The following is a 21,595-nucleotide window of genomic DNA, read 5'->3' as shown; positions in this document are numbered from 1 at the left end:
GCTACAGAGCTAACTGTTAGCCCTGTTAGCACATACACACTGTACTGCTTCAGAGCTAACTGTTAGCCTGTTAGCACATACGCACTGTACTGCTACAGAGCTAACTGTTAGCCTGTTAGCACATACACACTGTACTGCTACAGAGCTAACTGTTAGCCTGTTAGCACATACACACTGTACTGCTACAGAGCTAACTGTTCGCCTGTTAGCACATACACACTGTACTGCTACAGAGCTAACTGTTAGCCTTTTAGCACATACACACTGTACTGCTACAGAGCTAACTGTTAGCCTGTTAGCACATACACACTGTACTGCTACAGAGCTAACTGTTAGCCTGTTAGCAATGTGCAGACTGGACGCTAAGGGGTTAACATCCCCTCCGTCTCTGCAGCTGGGAGAGACTGCTGCAGGAGGACTGTGCCGCTTCGACTCGTTCTTACTCTTTTTAACTCGGTTCGTTAAGAAGAGTAAGAACGAGTCTCCAAAAGTCTCCAATAACACCAGAAAAAGTCTCTGGATTTGTCTCCAGTCGCTTTTTTTGAAAAATAGTCGCTAAGGGCGTCTGAAAAGTCGCTAAATATAGCAACAAAGTTGCTAAGTTGGCAACACTGCTTCACCGGCTTGTAACCCGATTTCTGTTTCCTTTGAACCTCATTTGTCCCTGTGCTTTGAACATATACTGTTTCACTGACTTTCCTTTTGCAAAGGAAAAACAATACTATATCATCAATCTCATGATACAGTTGGCCAAATGGCATATCCATAAATATCGCTACATTAATCGAAAACCTCTTTCTTGTTTTTGTAAATGAAACCAAACGGTATATTGAGTCTTTTAAGAAATCTTCCAACTTGAAAGCTGTAAAAACTTAGAATTTATGTAAACGTTACAGTTTTTTCGATGAGGACTTGCCTATGTATTGTTGAGACCCCCTGATGGCGTTTTGTATTGTTGTTGTTGCATTTTAAAATGGAAATATGGCCGACGATGGGGTTAATTTAATCATTGCGGCCCTAATTTCACACTCTAAATGCACCGGCTGGCAAAGTATGACACACACCACCATCTTTAATAATGTTAATGTTTACTAATAACTTTCATTGAAAAACAATATATACCAAAATGACAGCATCAACAGACGTGGAAAAAAATGAAAAAGCACATGTAAATCAAGTAAAAGTTATATAAATATATCTATGTATGTACTGAAGTCTTTCATACAGACTTTTTTAAAGACAACTGTGGAAATAAATAGTAACTAGAGACAGAAAACAGACCTGAGGAGCCTACAGTGGGTTGTGCTGGTACATATTTCTTTACATACAGTACTTCTTATATATTAAAACCTGAAAGTGTAGCAGAAGCTACAGTAGTCAATTTAAACTATTGTGACACGCTACAAAACTTACAAACAACAATATACAATTGCTTTAAAATATTAAGAAAATAACAATAAAATCACTGTTTTGGAATGTAGTAAATATTCTTTTTAAGGTTCCCATGGCACATTTTCTCCTTATTGTCCCAGATGAGAGGAGATCTGCAGAGGAAAAAAAACAATTAATTAATTTAACTGATAAATAAAACCATTAAAGTAACTGTAACCTTTCTATATGTTGACTCTCACTGTTTGATTGCATCTTTCTTTCTTCATAACTCCCTAAATGACCTCCCATTCCTCTGAATAATGAATTGTGTCTTTGTTAATGACTGCTGCATCCATCAATCATTCAATTAGCAGATGCATGTTGTGAAAAAATGAATCCAGAAATCCATTAACAAATGAATGAATCATTTCTATGAATCACTTATTGGGCAGATTAATGAATGCACAGAAAACTAAATGAATGACAGAATAAATTACTGAAGGAATAACAAACACAATCAACACTCAACTGACTTCTTAACAAGGCTAAATGACTAAATATTGTCCTACTAGGGCTGGGCAATATATATCGATATAAAAAATAGTTCAATTTTTCCTCTTTCTTTCTATATAAATGCTGCCCTTACTAGGGTTTGTCATATTTTGTTCTTTTGTAATGTTTGTTATTCTTTTCTCATATAAATATATTTATTTCAGAAAAATATTTCATTTTAGAGGCTATTTTTATTTAAGATATTTTTTCATTTAAATGTGCATTATGGAGCTTTGATTTTTTTTTTTAAAAAGGTTCTCCTGTCGTTATACAGTATTTATGTTCACTTAAATTTTGTGTCTTTTTCTGTCATTTTGTGTATTTTTTCTGTAATTTTTTGTCTTTTTTTAAATATAATGTTGTGTCTTTTTTGGTCATTCTGTGTCTTTCTTGTCATTTTGTGTCTTTTTCAATGGTTTCAATAAAAACTACTTGTGACATGTCATATTTGACTTTGACTGAACATTTGCTCTCACTTTGTAATAAAAATATCAGGATATATATCGTATAGCGATATTCAGCCTAAATATATCGGGATATGACTTTTGGTCCGTATCACCCAGCCCTAATGTCCTACTAATAAATGCCTTATATCTAAGTTATTTAATTATTTAAAAAACAAAAGTCTTGGCAAATAAGTGATCGAATAAAACTTTTTAAAGACAAATAACAAGAGTTAAAAGCTCTGGCAAGTACAAAAAACATAGATCACCAATAGACAAACACAGTAAAAAAAAAAAAGAAGAAAAAAAAAGAAAAGAAAAAGGACAACAACAACAAAATCACAAAACCAACCTAAATATATAAATAAATAAAACAACAATATCTCAGTAATGTAGGAAATCCCTGTGTTTCTCTGCTTACTGTCACTTTAAGGCTCAGCTGCTGTGTGTGCTGCTGTGACTCTGTCCACCAGGGGGCGCTGCAGCACCAGAGGACGGAGCGGGGAGGAGGTGGGAGTTGTAGTTCTTTGCTGTGGAGGAGGCGGAGCTACACTCTGACCAGCCTGATGGGACTCCTTCTGGGTCATCACAGAGCAGAGCCTCCTCCTCATCCTCACTCAGAGGAAACGCTCGAGGCTCCCAGGGCGTCTGAGGCTACCAGGGACAGAGAGAATAACAGGACATTAAGTTCATCTACAAATCTGTACAGATTATAATTATACAGCCCTTCAAAGTCTAACTGCAGTAACTATGTAAAGGGTAAAACTGGGAAAAACTGCTTTAAAGTTGTTTAACTGGCCAGCCAAATGTGTTATAGGTAGATAAGTGATATGACACTTATTTCTACATGTATTGATGATGTCATTTTTATGCTCAAAAATCATGAAGATTTATTTGAACTTTGACCCCAAAAATGTAGTTACTGCACTCTGGTTTTGCTGTAAAAGGTTGTAATAGTAATGCACAAAAAGAGAAATATAATATTGTGTCTTTTTTTGTTGTTTTTGTGATTTTAAGTCTTTTGTGTCCTTTTTTATTTCTTTTTTTTTGTCTTTTTGTGCCTTTTTTTGTCTTTTTGTGTCTTTTTTTGGGTGATTTTACGTCTTTTGTGTCCTCTTTTATTACTTTTTTTGGTCTTTTTGTGTCTTTTTTGTGATTTTACGTCTTTAGTGTCCTTTGTTATGTCTTTTTTTTGGTCATTTTGTGTCTTTTTACATCTTCTTTTGGTCACAAAATGACCAAAAAAGACAAAAAATGTACAAAAGAGACAAATGAAAGCTGCCAGCAGTGATGAACTGGCCCGAGCAGAGAGACCTGATGATTATTTGTTTCTTACCAAGATAAAAAAAAACTTTCGATTTAGAACTTTAGAAAAACTAGATTTAGAAGTGTTAGATAATTTATCTTGTTTTAAGAGTTACTTTCTTATTTTAAGCGTTCAACATGCTTGTTTCTAGATTTAATAATCTTAATTTAATAAATCTTGTCAAGGTAAATTATCTGTCCATGCAGCAAGATCATTTCCCTCAGATTTACTGTTTTATCTGGTTTTTAGATAAACCTTTTTTCAGTGTATTGGTGCTGGAGTGCTGATGAAGTGGAGGGTATTTGTGGCGTGGAGGCTGATTGGGACATTCTGCTTTAGTAGCAACTCATTTCTTCTCCAATCAGAGAGAAGTGGTAAAGAGCTCTGCAATCAGAGTATCATCAGCTGAGCCGAGAGGAGACGAGAGTCTGGAGGCTCTCCAGGATAAATCCAGGCTGTTTAACTCACAATACCACTCAGAGAGACTATTGATTCTCTGCAGCTCATTTCTGTCTCTCTGTCGTCTTCTGAAGTACAAATAACACAAATAACACAAATAACACAGCACGTCTTTGACTGGCTGGTACAGAAAATGTCCTGTATTTGACAAAACCGCATATTTTAGAGCTCACAATGTGCTAAATTTATAACTTTCTATGCTCACAAGGAGAGAATATAACATAAAATCATTTATGTACTAAGTCTTCAGACATGGGCTACATACAGAATGTGCAAATTGTGAAATAATGTTCAAATTCCCATTAATTGCACATCCAACATCATGATATCCTATTATTGTATTTAGACTTTGAAGGCTTAAACATTGTGCTTTAATCAGGGTCTGTACACTGAAAAAAAGGGGTCTAAAAACCAGATCAAACAGTAAATCTGAGGGAAATGATCTTGCTGCATGGACAGATAATTTACCTTGACAAGATTTATTAAATTAAGATTATTAAATCGAGAAATAAGCATGTTGAACACTTAAAATAAGAAATTAACTCTTAACACAAGATAAATTATGTAACACTTCTAAATCTAATTTTTTTTTTTTATCTTGGTAAGAACCAAATAATCATCAGGTCACTCTGCTCGGGCCAGTTCATCACTGCTGGCAGCTTTCATTTATCTCTTTTGTACATTTTTTTGTCTTTTTTGGTCATTTTGTGACCAAAAGAAGATGTCACAAAAGGCACAAAAAGACAAAAGACAGACATAAATAAGACACAAAAGACAAAAAAAACACCAAAAAAAAGACACAAAAAGACAAAAAATGACCAAAAAATGACACAAAAAGACAAAAAAAGGCACAAAAAGACCAAAAAAGACATAAAAAAGGACACAGAAGACGTAAAATCAGAAAAAGGCACAAAAAGACAAAAGAAAGACATAAATAAGACACAAAAAGACAAAAAAAACACCCAAAAAAGACACAAAAAGACAAAAGAAAGACATAAAAAGACACAAAAAGACAAAAAACAAAACAAAAAAGACACAAAAAGACAAAAAAGGCATAAAAAGAAAAAAAAATACATGAAAGGGACAAAAAAAGACGTAAAATCACAAAAACAATAAAAAAAAGACACAGAAAGACCAAAAAAAGACATAGAAAAGGACAATAAACAATAAAAACAATTGAACAATAAAAAAGACCAAAAAAAAGACACAAAAGACAAAAAAATCACCCCCCAAAAAGACACAAAAAGACAAAAAAAACACCAAAAAAGACACAAAAAGTGTTTTTTATCTTGGTAAGAAACAGAAAATGTCCTTTCAGAGACATTTTAGTGCTGAAGAGATGAAAGAAGAACAGTTTGCCATGTGGCAGTGATGTGGGCTGATAATGTAGCAGAACGCTGTGTTAGTGTGTGAGTCAGCGTGAGCAGCAGAATCTTCTGAGATTCACAGTTTGTTTGGTGGATTTTCAGTTTTCAGCTTTGATCTCACCAGCCAGAGATCCTCGGAGCTCTGCTGCTCCTCATCCAGCTGAGACTCCACGGAGCTCTCCTCTCCTGAGGAGTTCACGCCTCCTCCGCTGGCTGACAACCTGCTGACACAGGATCTGTGGAGGGAAACAAGCAAAATATGACACAACGTTCTCCTTTCACACAGGCTGGATTTACATGGACAGAGAGGAAGAAACCAAGAGAACACGTCTAGATTCTGGTTTAGGATTTATCTCCACCAGTCACATGGATCTCATCGTTATCATCTCCTGATAAAACATCACATGGAACAAACTTTTTTGGGATTGCCAAGCAATAAGACGTTACTGGGAAGAGATCCACAAACATATTGAAAATGTATTTCATGTAAATATTCCATTTAAATGTGAAACTATGTACTTGGGCAATATATTGTGTGAAACAAGGAACATCAAAGACAAAAAACTGCGGAAATGGTTAAAAGTAGAACGTCCCACCATTAATGAGTGGATTGAAGTTGTCTTTGAGATTTATGTTGACACAAAATGACACAAAATGACAGAAAAAGACACAAAATGACAGAAAAAACGAAATAACTTAAAAAAGAAACGAAATTACCAAAAAAAGACACAAAATTATTTGAAAAAAGACACAAAATTACCAAAAAAAAGACACAGAATTACCAAAAAATACACAAAATTATTTTAAAAAAAGACACAAAATGACCAAAAAAATACACAAAATTACTAAAAAAGACACAAACTTATTTTAAAAAAGACACAAAATTATTTAAAAAAGACACAAAATTATTTTAAAAAAAGGCACAAAATTATTTAAAAAAGACACAAAATTATTAAAAAAGAAAAAAATATTTAAAAAAGACACAAAAATATTTAAAAAGACACAAAATTATTTAAAAAAGACACAATTATTAAAAAGACACAAAATTACCAAAAAAAAGTAATTAAAGGGACCTTCCACACACAACACGGTAAAGTGCCATTCATATAAAACTCACATTAAACTTTCATATCAAGGTGAGGGCCACAAAATATCGTCACGAGGGCCACAATTGGCCTGCGGGCCGCAAGTTTGAGACCAATGCTGTATAACAACGGGAGTACCTTTTTTTTATTTTATTAAAGCTCCGCAAAGTGCACATTTAAATAAAAAATATCTTAAATAAAAGCCTGGAGCAAGCATCACAGTTAAAAATTGAACTATATTGATATATGCGATATGGTCTAATTCCATATCACATTTATATCTTTTATATCAATATATCTCTTTATATGGATATATCGCCCATCCATAGTTTGTTTCACCTGTTTGTTTTCTGCTGCCTGCAGTCTTTTCTCTTCCCCCACGACGGCCAACGCAATCTCTCTCTCCGCTCCAAGTCCTCGTGTCTCTGGGAGAAGACCTGGTTAGTGAGGTCCTCCACCTGGAACACACACACACACACACGCACACACACACACACACACACATAAAGAGGTATAAAGATGATATTTTCCTCCCAAGTCAGTCCAAAGCGATGAGACTCTACCTGTCCCTCCTCGTCCTCCTCCTCCTCTGTCCTCCTGGTCATCTCAGAGACATCAACAACACGCCAACTGCAACCAAACACACACTTTTTAAGTTAACAAACATTTTTTACCTTTTTACCTTTTAGGGGGGCATTTTCACCTTCATTTTGTTTGATTTTGATTAAATGCTATAAGCCTCCTGTGTGTTGTGTCCTACCTGGGAGTCAGGATGTCTTTGTACTGCAGCTTCTCCACTTTAGTCAGAGACACGGGGATCACAATGTTGTTAATGTTGAACACACTCTCTCCCTGGCGCTTACGGACAAAACCCTGAAAGGAAACACCGTAGGACAGTTTACTGTAAAGATTCAGAATCAAAGAGCCTCTACGGCACCAGGATACAGTGATACAGGTTACAGACTGACCATAATTAAGTTAAATTCTAATCTTGACCCGGTTTAAGGGTCAAAGGTTAATTTAGGTCATGTTGTGTTTTATGTTAGGAGGCTATGAACTGTGTGTGTGTGTGTGTGTGTGTGTGTGTGTGTGTGTGTGTGTTACCTGTGAGCTTTGCTTGTGTGAAGCCTGTGTGCAGCTCTCCTCTAACACTTCATCTGACGTGTCTGGATCACAGAGCTGGGACAGGACATCTTCCTCTTCTGGGGAAAACACACACACACACACACACACACACACACACACACACACACACACAGCGAGCTACTGGTCAGCTGCAACAACTTCATGATGAACAACATGTTTATGGAAGATCCAAACAAGGGTCATTCATATAAACCAGCTATTCTCAACCTTGGGGTCCCGACCCCAAGTCAGCTCTGTCTCCACTGTGCTAAAGTGTTTTTGGTAATTTTGTGGTTTTTTTTGTAATTTTGTGTCTTTTTTTTGGTAATTTTGTGTCTTTTTTGGTAATTTTGTGTCTTTTTTTGGTAATTTTGTGTCTTTTTTGGTAATTTTGTGTCTTTTTTTGGTAATTTTGTGTCTTTTTTGGTAATTTTGTGTCTTTTTTTGGTAATTTTGTGTCTTTTTTGGGTAATTTTGTGGATTTTTTGGAAATTTTTTAGGGTTTTTTTTGTAATTGTGTGGCTTTTTTTGTTCATTTTGTGTCTTTTCTGGTAATTTTGTGTTTTTTTTTGTCATTTTGTGGTCAATTTGACTCCTTTTTGGGGGTCTTTTTGTGTCTTATCTGACAAATCCAGAGACAGAGAGATGTTATAGTTGTTGTCTGCTTCATTATTTGTCCAAAAATCGTCGTATCAACTGAGTCTGATCTGTTTGTCTGATCTGAACTGTGCGTGTGAGATTGTGTTCAGTGAGTGGCGGTCACAGACAACATGCATGTTAAATTGGGGGTCGCGACTCAAAAAGGTTGAGAACTACTGATATAAACAATGTATAATTTCCAAATTGTCTGTGTTTCCCGACCCTCATGTAATCACAGACTGATATCCTGTAAACCTAGCCTGGTTGACCCATGCTGCCTTGTTGCTCGATTTCATTTCAAACTGCAAGACAGCATGGTGTCCATGTCTGATTCTTATCCTGCTTTTGGTATCCAATCACAGACGGAGAGACGATGACGCGTACTATTGGACAGATGGGAGCTTGTAGTTTTGTAGTTTTGGGGGCTTAAAGACGCAAAAATCTGAAACCACCCTCCAAAGTGTAAAAGTGTAATCCTCTCCTCCGTAGCGTGTCGTCTACACTGACAAGACACAAAACTCTGATCTGATCTGCTCACGTCACGTATGTGTTTACGTCACATACATGCTCCAGGACAGGAAATAAACAAACGTGGGATTATTTCCATGGTGGGACCTTCAAGCTGCTCTGGCAGCTCTAATAAACTTACAGGAGTCTTTCCACCAAATGTCCAGGATATGTACAGATAGTATTAGTGAACAGAGAAGGATCTGGAATTACCTCCATCACATTCTGGATGCAGCGATTGGTGGGAGGAGCCAGACGGCTGTGAACGAGACCTGGGAGATCTAGTGATGGTGGAGAACTTTGTGGAAGGAGTAGCTGATGGAAATGTGTGGCGTGAAAACTTCTGCATGCCCAAAGATGCTCTTATGGCTTTAAGTGATGTCGCCTGGCTGCATACAATCACATTTCACACACTTTTGCGTCACCGTATGCAGCAGATTTCCTCCTGAAAACGCTCGTCTAAACGAGGAATAAAAAGTGAAGACGCGACGCCACTTTTGCGTCTTCTGTTCAGACCGTCCTCGTGTGAACGGGGCCTTAGAGACAAAGTTTATTTTAAAGAAGAACAACCTTTGGCTTTACTCTCCTTCATCACCACCAAAAAGGATGTTTTAGCCTTGCTGAAAAACAGGATTTGGCAAAAGCCTAATCTACCAACTAGCCCCGTTAGCAGCTAAGCTAACGGGGTTTAGCCAGACCCCGGTCGTTGTGGTCGTCTCGCCATTGATCGCCTTGATGGAGGAGCAGATAAAGGAGGCAGCCCAACTCGGTATCTCCACGGCACAGCTGGATCTGGAGCAGGAGAATGCAATCAAGAGTTGCCGATACCAGGTTGTGTTCGGCCCCAAGTGGCTCGAATTTCTGTCGCTCTACTACGTCATCTGGTATAACTGATCTGATTGGCTAAGAGCTACGTACAGACGCTACGATAGACATTCGTATCGCCGAATAAACGGCTCTGGAGGATCATAAACCACACCTCCTCTACAGAAAGATGAATAGTTGTCTCCAGACTAGATCTCATTAGTGATATAGTCTGGTATTAGTAAAGCTGCTGTAGAGAGGAAACACACCTTCTATCAGCCGGTGGACGCGTCTTCTCTTCCGTTTCCTCTGGCTGGTTCTTCTGTGTTGAGTCTGAGCAGAACCCACCACCCTGATGGGGGACAGACCCAGAACTCTGCTCTTATCATGTCTGGCATGCCGCTTGTATTTCTGACCTAGAATGACACAAACACACACACACACACACACACACACACACACACAGACACAGAAAAAAACGGAGTTAATACACCAGAGGAATTTCCTTTCATGCCACTCTGCCCTTCAGTTCCTCAGGGATTTTACGCTTTGGTTGAAGTGTACAAAAGCTAATCCTTTAACCATTAGAGCTATTATTTTGGCAGGTGACTGCTTCTCAGTTTTCTGTTCCTTCTTCACTCCACACCGAAGCTTTATGTACAGTAATCATGGTGCAGATAACTTAAGTTGAAGCCAAATGTTTAATCTCTTCCTTTTTGCTTTACTAGCTGCCAGAATGTGGATATCAACTCGACTAAAAACACTTTGATGCTTTTTTTAGGGTCTTGAATAAACCATTTTTTGTTACCTTGCTCACTAAAACACTGACTACCAGGACTAAAAAAAAGATATAAATGCACACACAGATGTACACACACTTATCTCTAGTGTTGTTATGGCCAAAGACGACTGGAAACTAGGCTTGTCAAAAGTATGGATACTCAAAAAAGTATCGATACTAAAACGTTGTATCCGGATACGATACTCATTTTCAAAAGTATCGATACCTAGCCAAGGAATAAACACTTAAGTTAAGTTATTGTTATTTTTTTATCAAGCTTGCCTAATATTGTCCACAGCATACAACCTCAAAATATTGTTGTAATTATTATTGTTTATTGTATTTATTTATTTTTTGCACTACCTCAGACCTGAAGCTTGTTATCATAGTTGCAGTTTCTGTTTATTATTATAAATATTTAACCTGTGGTTCTGTTCATTTTTACATGTTGCATTTTTCTTGTTAATACAAATATTTCTGTTAAATTTTGGGGTCTTTGTTTTTATCCTTGTAGTATCGAAAATGGTATCGAGTATCGGTATCAAGTAGAAAATTTTAGTATTGTGACAACCCTAGTGGAAACTGCTGCCAGTTTATAACAGAACAGATTTCATGAGGAGAAAACGGAGCAAAAGACAGGAAATAATGGACTGATGATGATGGATCAATGATGAAGTCCATTGATTGTGTTGTATCTCTCTATTCTTACACCTTGTAATCAGCTGCCATAGTTAACTATTAATGCGTTTACGTCACTAGTCTTTATTCTCCTTTCCATTTGTCCATATGTTTCCATCTCCTGCTTGCTTTGACTGTTTATGTAATCTCAATCTATTTTATCTGTCATCAGCTCTGATAAGAGCTGCGCTGCCATGGACCAGACTTTTATTAAAGGGGACATTTTCTTGACGGATCATCTTTTCTCTCTGCTATTGACGAAGGAGATTGAGATCATTCAAGCTGACACGAAGTCGACAGAGTGGCTGAGAGACGTCTTCATCAATTTACTATCTGTCTCTCTACTTCTACTACATCACCACTGGACTATTTTTTCACCTCACCTCCAGGAGATTTTGATTCAAATTTGTCAACTTCCTCTGCATTCATTTCTGTCTCTGTTCAGCATCTTTCAGTCTGTCCTTACATCACATGCATGGCTCCTTTTTCTCCACACAAACTTGGCTATCAGTCAGATTTTTCATTTTATTTTAATTAACAAAGTATAAAGCTGCCAGGAACCCAAAATACAAACACAAGACAAAGTTTGTTTTGTGTCTTTTTTTAGTCATTTTGTGTCTTTTTTTAGTCTTTTTGTGTCTTTTTTAGTCATTTTGTGTCTTTTTTTTAAGTCATTTTGTGTCTTTTTTTAGTCTTTTTGTGTGTTTTTTAGTCATTTTGTGTCTTTTTTTAAGTCATTTTGTGTCTTTTTTTGTCATTTTGTGTCAAATTTGTCAACTTCCTCTGCATTAATTTCTGTCTCTGTTCAGCATCTTTCAGTCTGTCCTTACATCACATGCATGGCTCCTTTTTCTCCACACAAACTTGGCTATCAGTCAGATTTTTCATTTTATTTTAATTAACAAAGTATAAAGCTGCCAGGAACCCAAAATACAAACAAAAGACACAGGTTTCTATGGAAAAGTACCATTATTATTATTATTATTATTTTTTTACCATTTATACACACAAAAACAGCAGAAAAAATAATAAATAACAGTCTATTTGCATGTAAATTGAAAATAGTAATAGTTTTCATTGTAGAAAGAAAATTCACATTATAAAAATGTTCTAGAAACATAAATGTCACACTGTGAAAGCTCCTATGATTGAACTTTAACTGGCTTTAACCAGCTTGTCTACATATCATATATAAATAAAGTTATTACTGTAAATAAAACATTTGTATTTTCAATAAATAGATGGACTCCAGAGGGTTAAAATCAACCAATAATTGATTATTTTGAATATCAACCTCCACTGGGAGCGACGACCGCTTAGAGCCCTGAAACCAGAGCTGCAACCAGAGATAAATGATCATCGATTAGCTTCAGACTTATATACAAAGACGTATTGACACTGGGTTAATGCCACATGATTTCATTCCTCCTACTGTTCAACTGGAAGCCTCATACAGAGCCAGTGGGATATCTGACACAGTAGGAAGGATTTATGATGCTGCCAGCAGGGAGATAACTAACAGACACAGCTCCATTTAATTTAGTTATATAGTTTTCTGTCACCTTGGGGTGTAACTTTACAAAATTTTGTACATTTTTCAGTAAAATGCATCGATCTTGTGCACTTTGAGAGCTAAATGACAGCAAACACCTCACATTACATTTTCATAGTCAGGATATACCGTGACATAGAATATTTCACAGTAGTATGCTCTTATTTTGAAAATCTCTCCGATCACCACAGGCTCTTTAAGTTAACCCATAAAAAACATTTGCACTTAAATGCAATGCGGCACTTTATAGTGAACAGAATGTCTCTTTTATTGTTTTTTATTTAAATATCTGGAAGAGCGCTAAAATAAAATAGTAAAATCATACTTCAGTTGCTTTTGTGAGTTGATATAAATTTAACAGGTTGTGTTAAATGGGCATATGATTATGTCTCATATCGATCGCAGGTCTATGAATTGAATGGAATCGAAGTTGTACTGCTGCAGACTTTGTGATATTAGCAAATATCATATTATTGTCCAATGACAAACGAAAACATCGTGTTGTGATAAAACTCATGATTTACACCCCTACTGTCACTAAAACCAAATGGGAGAACTAAACAAGATACATTCTACATTTATTATAACTATAAATAATCATAAAGCATTGTTAAGAGAGATTATAGACTAAAAAGCATTTTAATCTATTAAAAAATGTATTTATTTGAATATAATGCATATGAATGTAGCTGCAGCGTTTGTAATAAAAGCCACCTTGGAGAGGTTTTGGCTGTGAAGCTGCAGCAGGTTGTGTTGACTCTGTATTAACATTAAATTACCATTGACTTCAAAAACAGACTTCAACACAACAAAGAGAAGTGGATCAAAAGCCAGACTGTTGATGAATAACAAGAAGAATGCAGGTGCAGTCTTTTAACTAGCAGCTCTGTCTTCCTCTCATCTTCATCAACACTCCACTATCAACACATGAGATACAGTCTTTAACAGCAGCAGCAGCTAAACATAAAGGCTCTGTAAGGTGTTATATAGGACAGTGATTGTGTTATAATGTGGCAATTAAAAAGTTCTAAAAGTTCTTTAGAGGTTTGAAACTCAGCATTTCAAAGTGAAGTACTGTACCAGGTGGCAACCTCCAGGTCTGAGCAGGGAGGCAAACCAGGAAGTGCCTTAAGCTGCATTCTACCATAAATTCCAGCAGGGGGCGCTAAGTGTGGCTGAAAAAGGATTTTTTTTTCCATTCATTTCAATGCAAAATGAGAAAACTTCTCACTTGATTTATTCCCTCAGAAATGTTTTTTAGGACAACACTATGGTCTCAATCACTAGTAAAAAATATTCTTCAAGACAATCTGATGTTAATAGTGTAAATAATGGCCCCATTTAGAAGAAAATAGAAGATAAAGAATCGTATGATTTGGGGCGGGGCTACCTTTGATTGACAGGTCACTAACAAGGCGAGCCGTCATCAGGAAAGAAGCAGAACAATGCGTATCCACGGCAACGTGTCAATAAAGTTATATATAATGTTATGTAGATATAAAAAAGGAGGTTTAGCAGTTACGTCTCATAACTTTGACCCTTTCACTGTATTAGTACTAGCATCAGTTAATACTAAGAAACACAAGAACCACCTAAAGGACCCGTAGAACCACCTAACAGACCGTAAAACAACCTAAAGGACCAAAAGAACCACATAAAGGACCAAAAGAACCACATAAAGGACCAAAAGAACCACCAAAAGGGCCAAAAGAACCACTTAAAGGACCAAAAGAACCACTAAAAGGACCAAAAGAACCACCTAAAGGACCAAAAGAATCACATAAAGGACCAAAAGAACCACATAAAGCACCAAAAGAACCACATAAAAGACCAAAAGAACCACATAAAGGACCAAAAGAACCACATAAAAGACCAAAAGAACCACATAAAGGACCAAAAGAACCACTTAAAGGACCAAAAGAACCACATAAAGGACCAAAAGAACCACATAAAAGACCAAAAGAACCACATAAAGGACCAAAAGAACCACCTAAAGGACCAAAAGAACCACTTAAAAGGACCAAAATAACCACATAAAGGACCAAAAGAACCACTTAAAGGACCAAAAGAACCACTTAAAGGACCAAAAGAACCACATAAAGGACCAAAAGAACCACTTAAAGGACCAAAAGAACCACTTAAAGGACCAAAAGAACCACCTAAAGGACCAAAAGAACCACTGAAAGGACCAAATGAACCACTTTAAGGACCAAAAGAACCACTTAAAGGACCAAAAGAACCACCTAAAGGACCAAAAGAACCACCTAAAGGACCAAAAGAACCACCTAAAGGACCAAAAGAACCACCTAAAAGTACCCAAAGAACCACTTAAAGGACCAAAAGAACGACTTAAAGGACCACTAAGCATTACTTTGAGCCTTTCATTGTATTTTCACTTAATGACAGTTTATTTGAACGTTTTTTCATTAAATGTCTTGTTCAGCGTTTGGTTGGACTAACAGACACTCCAAGGAGTCGCTGCTCAGTTTTCTGAGGTCAGTAACAAACATTTAGTTTTTGGTTTTTTATCAAAACTAACATCCCAGTTAATGCTCCAGCTAATGCTAACATGAATCAGTCAGGTTGAGGTGTAGAGAGGCTGTAGTCAGTGATCAGATCCCATTATTTATATACAGTCTATGTAGTGTACATGTAGAGATTATACTAAGCAGAACTTAAGAGACACGGTAACAAAGGGTGTGTAATCAGAAGTGGTAAAGGTCTTACTGTTGTGTAGTGGTGTGGAGCTGTGTGTGTTGTAGTGTTGTTGACTGGCTGGCTGGACGTTAACAACCAGAGGCCTTTGGGACCATTGTTCTCGGGCCAGGAGCCTCTTTATGTGGTGAGACAGACGAGTGTCTGGAAGAAGATGACACAATTATAAGGATGCTGTCACAACAGTTTCAGAAATGGAACATTTTTATGAACAATTACTCAACACATCACTAAAAGCAAGCATGCAATCAAGGAGGACACACACCGGCAGTGTGACGCACATCAGAGCCCCCACAGCCATTGTTTTCTATGCTAGCACACATATAAAGATATCTTGATGAACACAACTAGGGCTGCCAGTCGATCAAAGAAATTGACTTATTAATGACACAATCTGCTGTTCGATTTGCTGTGTTTTTGTCTGAGATCAAAACAGAGAAATTGTTTACTACCCTACAAAGTCTAACTGCAGTAACTATATTTTTTGGTCAAAATTGAGCTAAAAATAAAGTGAACTCCTTGATGTCTGTTTTAACTTGTAACAAAGTTTTAGATTTCAATTTTGCTTTATTTCAGAGAAATAATGATATAAAAATTGCAGTAACTACAAAATCCAACTCAAAACCAAAGCAGAGCGCAGTAAGTTCACTTACCACAGTCTTATTTGGATATATATATATTAATTTAAACATAAAACCAAAGCTTTGACTGGGATACATTGCAGCCTTGTATTTCTTCATTGAGTTAAATAGTGAAGACAAAAATAATAGAAATTACAAGTTAATTTGATAGGGGAATTATTATCTACATAGTGATCAAGTAAAAAGTGAGATAAAATGATATTAAGACTAAAATACAACATTACTTTATAATATTTGGGCTAAATTACACACATCTTTGAACACTGATAACAAAATAAATTTGAAAATGTTTATTCACTGAAAACAAAATATAAAAGCTGAAAGAAGACAACAACATTATAATTACTGCTCTCTGTTTGTGCATTACTATTAGAACCTTTTACAGCAAAACTAGAGTGCAGAAACTACATTTTTGGAGTCAAAGGTCAAATAAATCTTCATGATTTTTGAGCATAAAAATGACATCATTATAGAAATAAGTGTCATATCACTTATCTACATATAACCCATTTGGCTGGCCAGTTAAAAATGACAGTTAAAAATACTTTAATGCAGTTTTTCTCAGTTTTACTAGTTACTGCAGTTAGACTCTGTAGGACACTATAGTAGCTGATAGGGTTGTCAAAAGTATCGATACTCAAAAAAGTATCGATACTAAAACGTTGTATCCAGATACGATACTCATTTTCAAAAGTATCGATAACTAGCTAAGGAATAAACACTTAAGTTTTTTATTTTTTTTATCAAGCTTTCCTAATATTGTGCACAGCATACAACCTCAAAATATTGTTCTAATTGCTATTGTTTATTGTATTTATTTATTTTTTGCACTACCTCAGACCTGAAGCTAGTTATCATAGTAGCAGTTTCTTTTTGCACAACTGTTTTTTATTATAAATATTTAACCTGTGGTTCTGTTCATTTTTACATGTTGCATTTTTCTTGTTAATAAAAATATTTCTGTTAAATTTTGGGGTCTTTGTTTTTATCCTTGTAGTATCGAAAATGGTATCGAGTATCGAATATTTTCCTGAGTATCGGTATCGAGTTGAAAATTTTAGTTTCGTGACAACCCTAGTAGCTGAAGTTTCCTCATTTTCCTACATATTTAAGATTCTACATGTATCTATGTTAATGTGTCTCCTACCAAATGAAAGAGAGGACGCAGGGTGAGGTGTGGAGCTGGACCGGGTCCTCCTGAAGCTGCAGTCCTGATCAGAGCACAGGACCACAGGATCATAAGATGAACCACATGAACAGGAAGATGAGGAGAGAGAAGAGGAGACGGTAGACGAGGACTTCCCCTTCAAAGAGAAAGCAATAGAGAGAGAAAAGAAGAACAATTTAAGAAGTGTGTAAGTCAGAACACAGACTTTATTTAACTGCAGCATTCACTTGGCTTTCTCTTTGTGAGTCATAACGGTTAAAGGGAGCTGATTGAAGTAATTAAGTTGTTAAAAGGCTTTCTTTGCCATCCGGCACTAACAATGGCTTCTTATTATAATACCTTCAACGGCTCTGGGCTCTGAGGTAAAAATAGTAATGTTTAAAAAGATGTTAGAACTCCACAGTAAACTCTGGTATGTTAACTTTTCATTTTGGATTTGTACATTAGAAGTGAACCTTTTTTCTTGGTTTATATGTTTGTATTTGAGCTAAAGAGCTAGTTAAGGATAGAACATTAGGCTAACACCTTATGTTTCTATCACAGGCACCACAGATTCAAAGTCCTATCTGAGTGTATCGCATTAAAGCTGCACAATTAATCTAATTTTAATTGTGATCACGATTTTGGCTGCCACGATTAAATTAACCTGATCGTCGGCGATATTTCCTCTTTAAAATGTGTCTCTCCTGCATATCTAATCAACACTTTCTACACCAGTAGTCCACCAACCACCAGGGGGCGGGGCCGTTTTTCTCCCCTGAAAACAGCCTGGTTGCTGATTGGATAGAACGCTAAGCAGGATGTGACGTAGTACTCAACGCCACAACAACACGCAACATTTGTAAAGGCTGTCGTAGCAGTGTTGCCAACTTAGCGACTTTGTTGCTATATTTAGCGACTTTTCAGACCCACTTAGAGACTATTTTTCAAAAAAGCGACTGGCGACAAATCCATCGACTTTTTCTGGTGTTATTGGAGACTTTTGGAGACTCGTTCTTAATCTTCTTAACGAGCCGAGTTAAGTAGAGTAAGAACGAGTTGAATCGGCTCAGTCCTCCTGCAGCAGTCTCTCCCAGCTGCAGAGCCGGAGGGGATGTTAACCCCTTAGCGTCCAGTCTGCAAATTGCTAACAGGCTAACAGTTAGCTCTGTAGCAGAACAGTGTGTATGTGCTAACAGGCTAACAGCTAGCTCTGTAGCAGTACAGTGTGTATGTGCTAACAGGCTAACAGTTAGCTCTGTAGCAGTACAGTGTGTATGTGCTAACAGGCTAACAGTTAGCTCTGTAGCAGTACAGTGTGTATGTGCTAACAGGCTAACAGTTAGCTCTGTAGCAGTACAGTGTGTATGTGCTGCTGCTGCAGGAGGTGTTCACTTAGCGATCTCTGTTTGTTTACAACAAGCACCAGATACTGAAAACTGTTTATTGTTGGTTTAAAAGTTGTGCAATAAAAATATAGATGGTTTCGTGATTACAATATTGATCAAAATAATCGTGATTACCATTTCAGCTATAATCGTGCAGCCCTAATTAATGGTTCCTTTGGTTGCTTGGGGGGACCAGAACAAACTGCCAACACAACATTGACATATTAATACTCTAAGTCTTTATGGCAAACATGTTAGCAACCAGTTAATAATTTACACATCCAGCAGGCCCACAGTAACATAACCATTCATTTGGAACTGTTTTTATTGGCTCCCTGACAAATAGTCCACTCTCTCTTAGTCTCCATCAATGGCTGAGAAAAATATCTGTCACTTAAGCGACTAAACGCTCCACTATGTGCACCAACGAGCTGCTAAATGTGTGTGTGCAGATTGGTGCTGGGTGCTGTCACTAAGGGTAACTCCCTTCACATTACACCATTTGATCCTTTGTTAACATGACATACTGAATAGTGCAGATTTAACCCTTTGATGCACAACATATAAACACCTTCTAATGCACAACATGGGTCTAAAATGACCTTGTGCATTAGAAGCATCGTGATACAAAAAGTGATTCACTAAATTAACAATGTGAGTAAATGTGTAACTATGTTTGTCTTATTTTGAAGGTTTAACTTTAAAAGAGTTGTTAGAACCACCAGATTACATTGGAAAATCACATATTTTAACATTTGAGACTTATTAGAGCCACCAAATAATAATTTCCATTGGAAAAAAACACCAATTTAACAAAATAGGATAGTTAATATTTGTGTCTTCTTTGTTGGTGACAACATATAAACACCTTCTAATGCACAACATGGGTCAAAAATGGGGAAAAAAAGGGTTTTTATTCAAAAAGTAAGAAATGAAAACAAAAAATTAGGATGTATGATGATCAAAAACAAGTTATTTGAGGAAAACCTGCAATACTGAAAGATGGAATTAATTAATTGTAAAGATATAGAATATAAAAATGGTCATCTTAGACCATGTTGTGCATCAAAGGGTTAAATAAAGCTATCACAAAAGATGAACAGTGTAAGAAGTACTTTAATATTGTATATATAATTGAACAATGATAGTGTATGAGCTCTTATTACTGTGTGGCGCTAAGCAGGCCATAATCTGCCAACCACTTGACACTAAACTTGGCAAGAGCGGAGCAATGTCCTCTGGCTAAATAAAGGCTGGAGCTTTTTAAATAATCACATGTACTTGTGTATTTGAAGCCAATCCAAAGGATATTATCGCTTAATTAAAAACAGGTGTTGGGCTTCAAACATTAATCCCTGTTTAATTTGAGGAACTATTTCAGTGATGTGGCATTCCAACAGTGAAGCAACGGCTTTGAAGCGATATTTGACATGAATACATGAATAATTTAGATAAATTAATAAAAGGGGATGCATTGTAATGTGGTACATTTGGGCAGCGATACAGTCATTAGGCTTAGTGCTGGTGTCATCTCCATTATGGTCTTTACTGCCGTGTCCTCACAACAGAGTGGGGGAAACATGCAAATACAGCTGCTGTATTTTTGCATCCATCCATTAAGTACACCTGCTGACACTTTACAGGGATATGGGCGGCACTAATGTATAGACCAGGGGTCTCAAACTCAAAATAAGGCACAAAATTACTTAAAAAAGACACAAAATGACAAAAAAAGACACAAAATTACAAAAAGACACAAAATGACCAAAAAAGAAACACAAAATGACAGAAAAAAATAAATGACTTGAAAAGGACACAAAATGACCAAAAAAGACACAAAATTATTAGAAAAAGACACAAAATGACCAAAAAAGACACAAAATGACCAAAAAAGACACAAAATTATTAGAAAAAGACACAAAATGACAGAAAAAAATAAATGACTTAAAAAAGACACAAAATGACCAAAAAAAGACACAAAATTATTAGAAAAAGACACAAAATGACCAAAAAAGACACAAAATGACCAAAAAAGACAAGAAATTATTAGAAAAAGACAAAAAATTATTAGAAAAAGACAAAAAATTATTAGAAAAAGACACAAAATTACCAAAAAAAGACATACAATTACAATAAAGACACAAAATTACAAAAAAGACACAAAATTACCAAAAAAGACACACATTTTTTTTAAAAAAGACAAAAAATTACCCCAAAAAGACACAAAATTACAAAAAAAAAGACACAAAATTACTTATTATTATATTATTACAAAAAAAAAGTGGATGAGATCAGACTGTGTGTGCCTACCTCTGGTCTGCTGGGGTTGTGTGTGTTGATAGTGAACAGTGTGGGCTTGTGGTAGGTGACCAGGGGTCGGGTCCTCGCACAAACACATGACACATCAGCTTTGAAGAGCCTCCTGGTCCCCGGTCTCCTCCTCTTAGAGCTGCCGGGACCAAAAACATCGTCTCCTTTCTGACCGCTGCAGGGACCAGATCAGGGAAATATCAGAGACGTGATCCATGATAAAATCACTAGCTGGTAATAATCCTGAACTGATTAAAACACTTTTCTTCGTAACATAGGCTAAAATGAGATGATTAAGCAACTTGCATACACCAGAACTTTGTCACACTGTTTCAAACTTGTGAAACCCCTTACCTAGAAAAAAAAAAGAGTAAAGGATTCAACCACCGGGCTCGTCCGGGATTTGAACCCGGGACCTCTCGCACCCTAAGCGAGAATCATACCCCTAGACCAACGAGCCACAAAATGCACAAGATGTGTATACAAAAAAACAAATATGGACACAGGATATATCCATATTCCATATTGGAATTGGATAAGCCTCATATCCATGTATTGAATTTGGATCACTAGATTCAAAGCCAAGAGTGCTGACTGTTGCATTATGGGACCAGACAGGTAAACATTATATTCAGATCCTAATCAAGACATGCAGGTTTGCATATTGAAGCCAATAAAGAAGTATTTTCTCCATCCGGCTGAAGTTGATTCTTTTGTGAACTTTA

The 21,595-nt window shown here is 36.4% G+C and overlaps 1 protein-coding gene and 1 non-coding gene across 2 annotated transcripts in view; both read right to left on the bottom strand.

The window, feature by feature from the left end:
• Positions 1–1,068: 1,068 nt before the first annotated feature.
• The window catches only part of kansl1l (KAT8 regulatory NSL complex subunit 1-like), a 43,497-nt gene continuing 22,970 nt past the window's right edge, over positions 1,069–21,595 (bottom strand). The window contains exons 6-16 of the mRNA XM_059343046.1: positions 20,871–21,045; positions 17,173–17,329; positions 15,397–15,528; positions 9,928–10,074; positions 7,688–7,785; positions 7,344–7,456; positions 7,147–7,213; positions 6,931–7,041; positions 5,620–5,736; positions 2,788–3,020; positions 1,069–1,544 (exon numbers count right to left, since the gene is read on the bottom strand). Of these exons, the coding sequence (XP_059199029.1) occupies positions 2,802–3,020; positions 5,620–5,736; positions 6,931–7,041; positions 7,147–7,213; positions 7,344–7,456; positions 7,688–7,785; positions 9,928–10,074; positions 15,397–15,528; positions 17,173–17,329; positions 20,871–21,045 (1,336 nt within the window). The 3' untranslated portion in view covers positions 1,069–1,544; positions 2,788–2,801. The remainder of the gene's footprint in view (positions 1,545–2,787; positions 3,021–5,619; positions 5,737–6,930; positions 7,042–7,146; positions 7,214–7,343; positions 7,457–7,687; positions 7,786–9,927; positions 10,075–15,396; positions 15,529–17,172; positions 17,330–20,870; positions 21,046–21,595) is intronic.
• Positions 21,259–21,330, bottom strand: trnap-agg (transfer RNA proline (anticodon AGG)). The gene has a single exon. It is a non-coding gene; the product is annotated as a tRNA-Pro (tRNA).

This window comes from Centropristis striata, chromosome 10, assembly GCF_030273125.1.
Source record: "Centropristis striata isolate RG_2023a ecotype Rhode Island chromosome 10, C.striata_1.0, whole genome shotgun sequence".
NCBI lineage: Eukaryota > Metazoa > Chordata > Actinopteri > Perciformes > Serranidae > Centropristis > Centropristis striata.
Note: the sequence above shows the minus strand (reverse complement) of the source record. Positions and strands in the feature narration are given on the sequence as shown.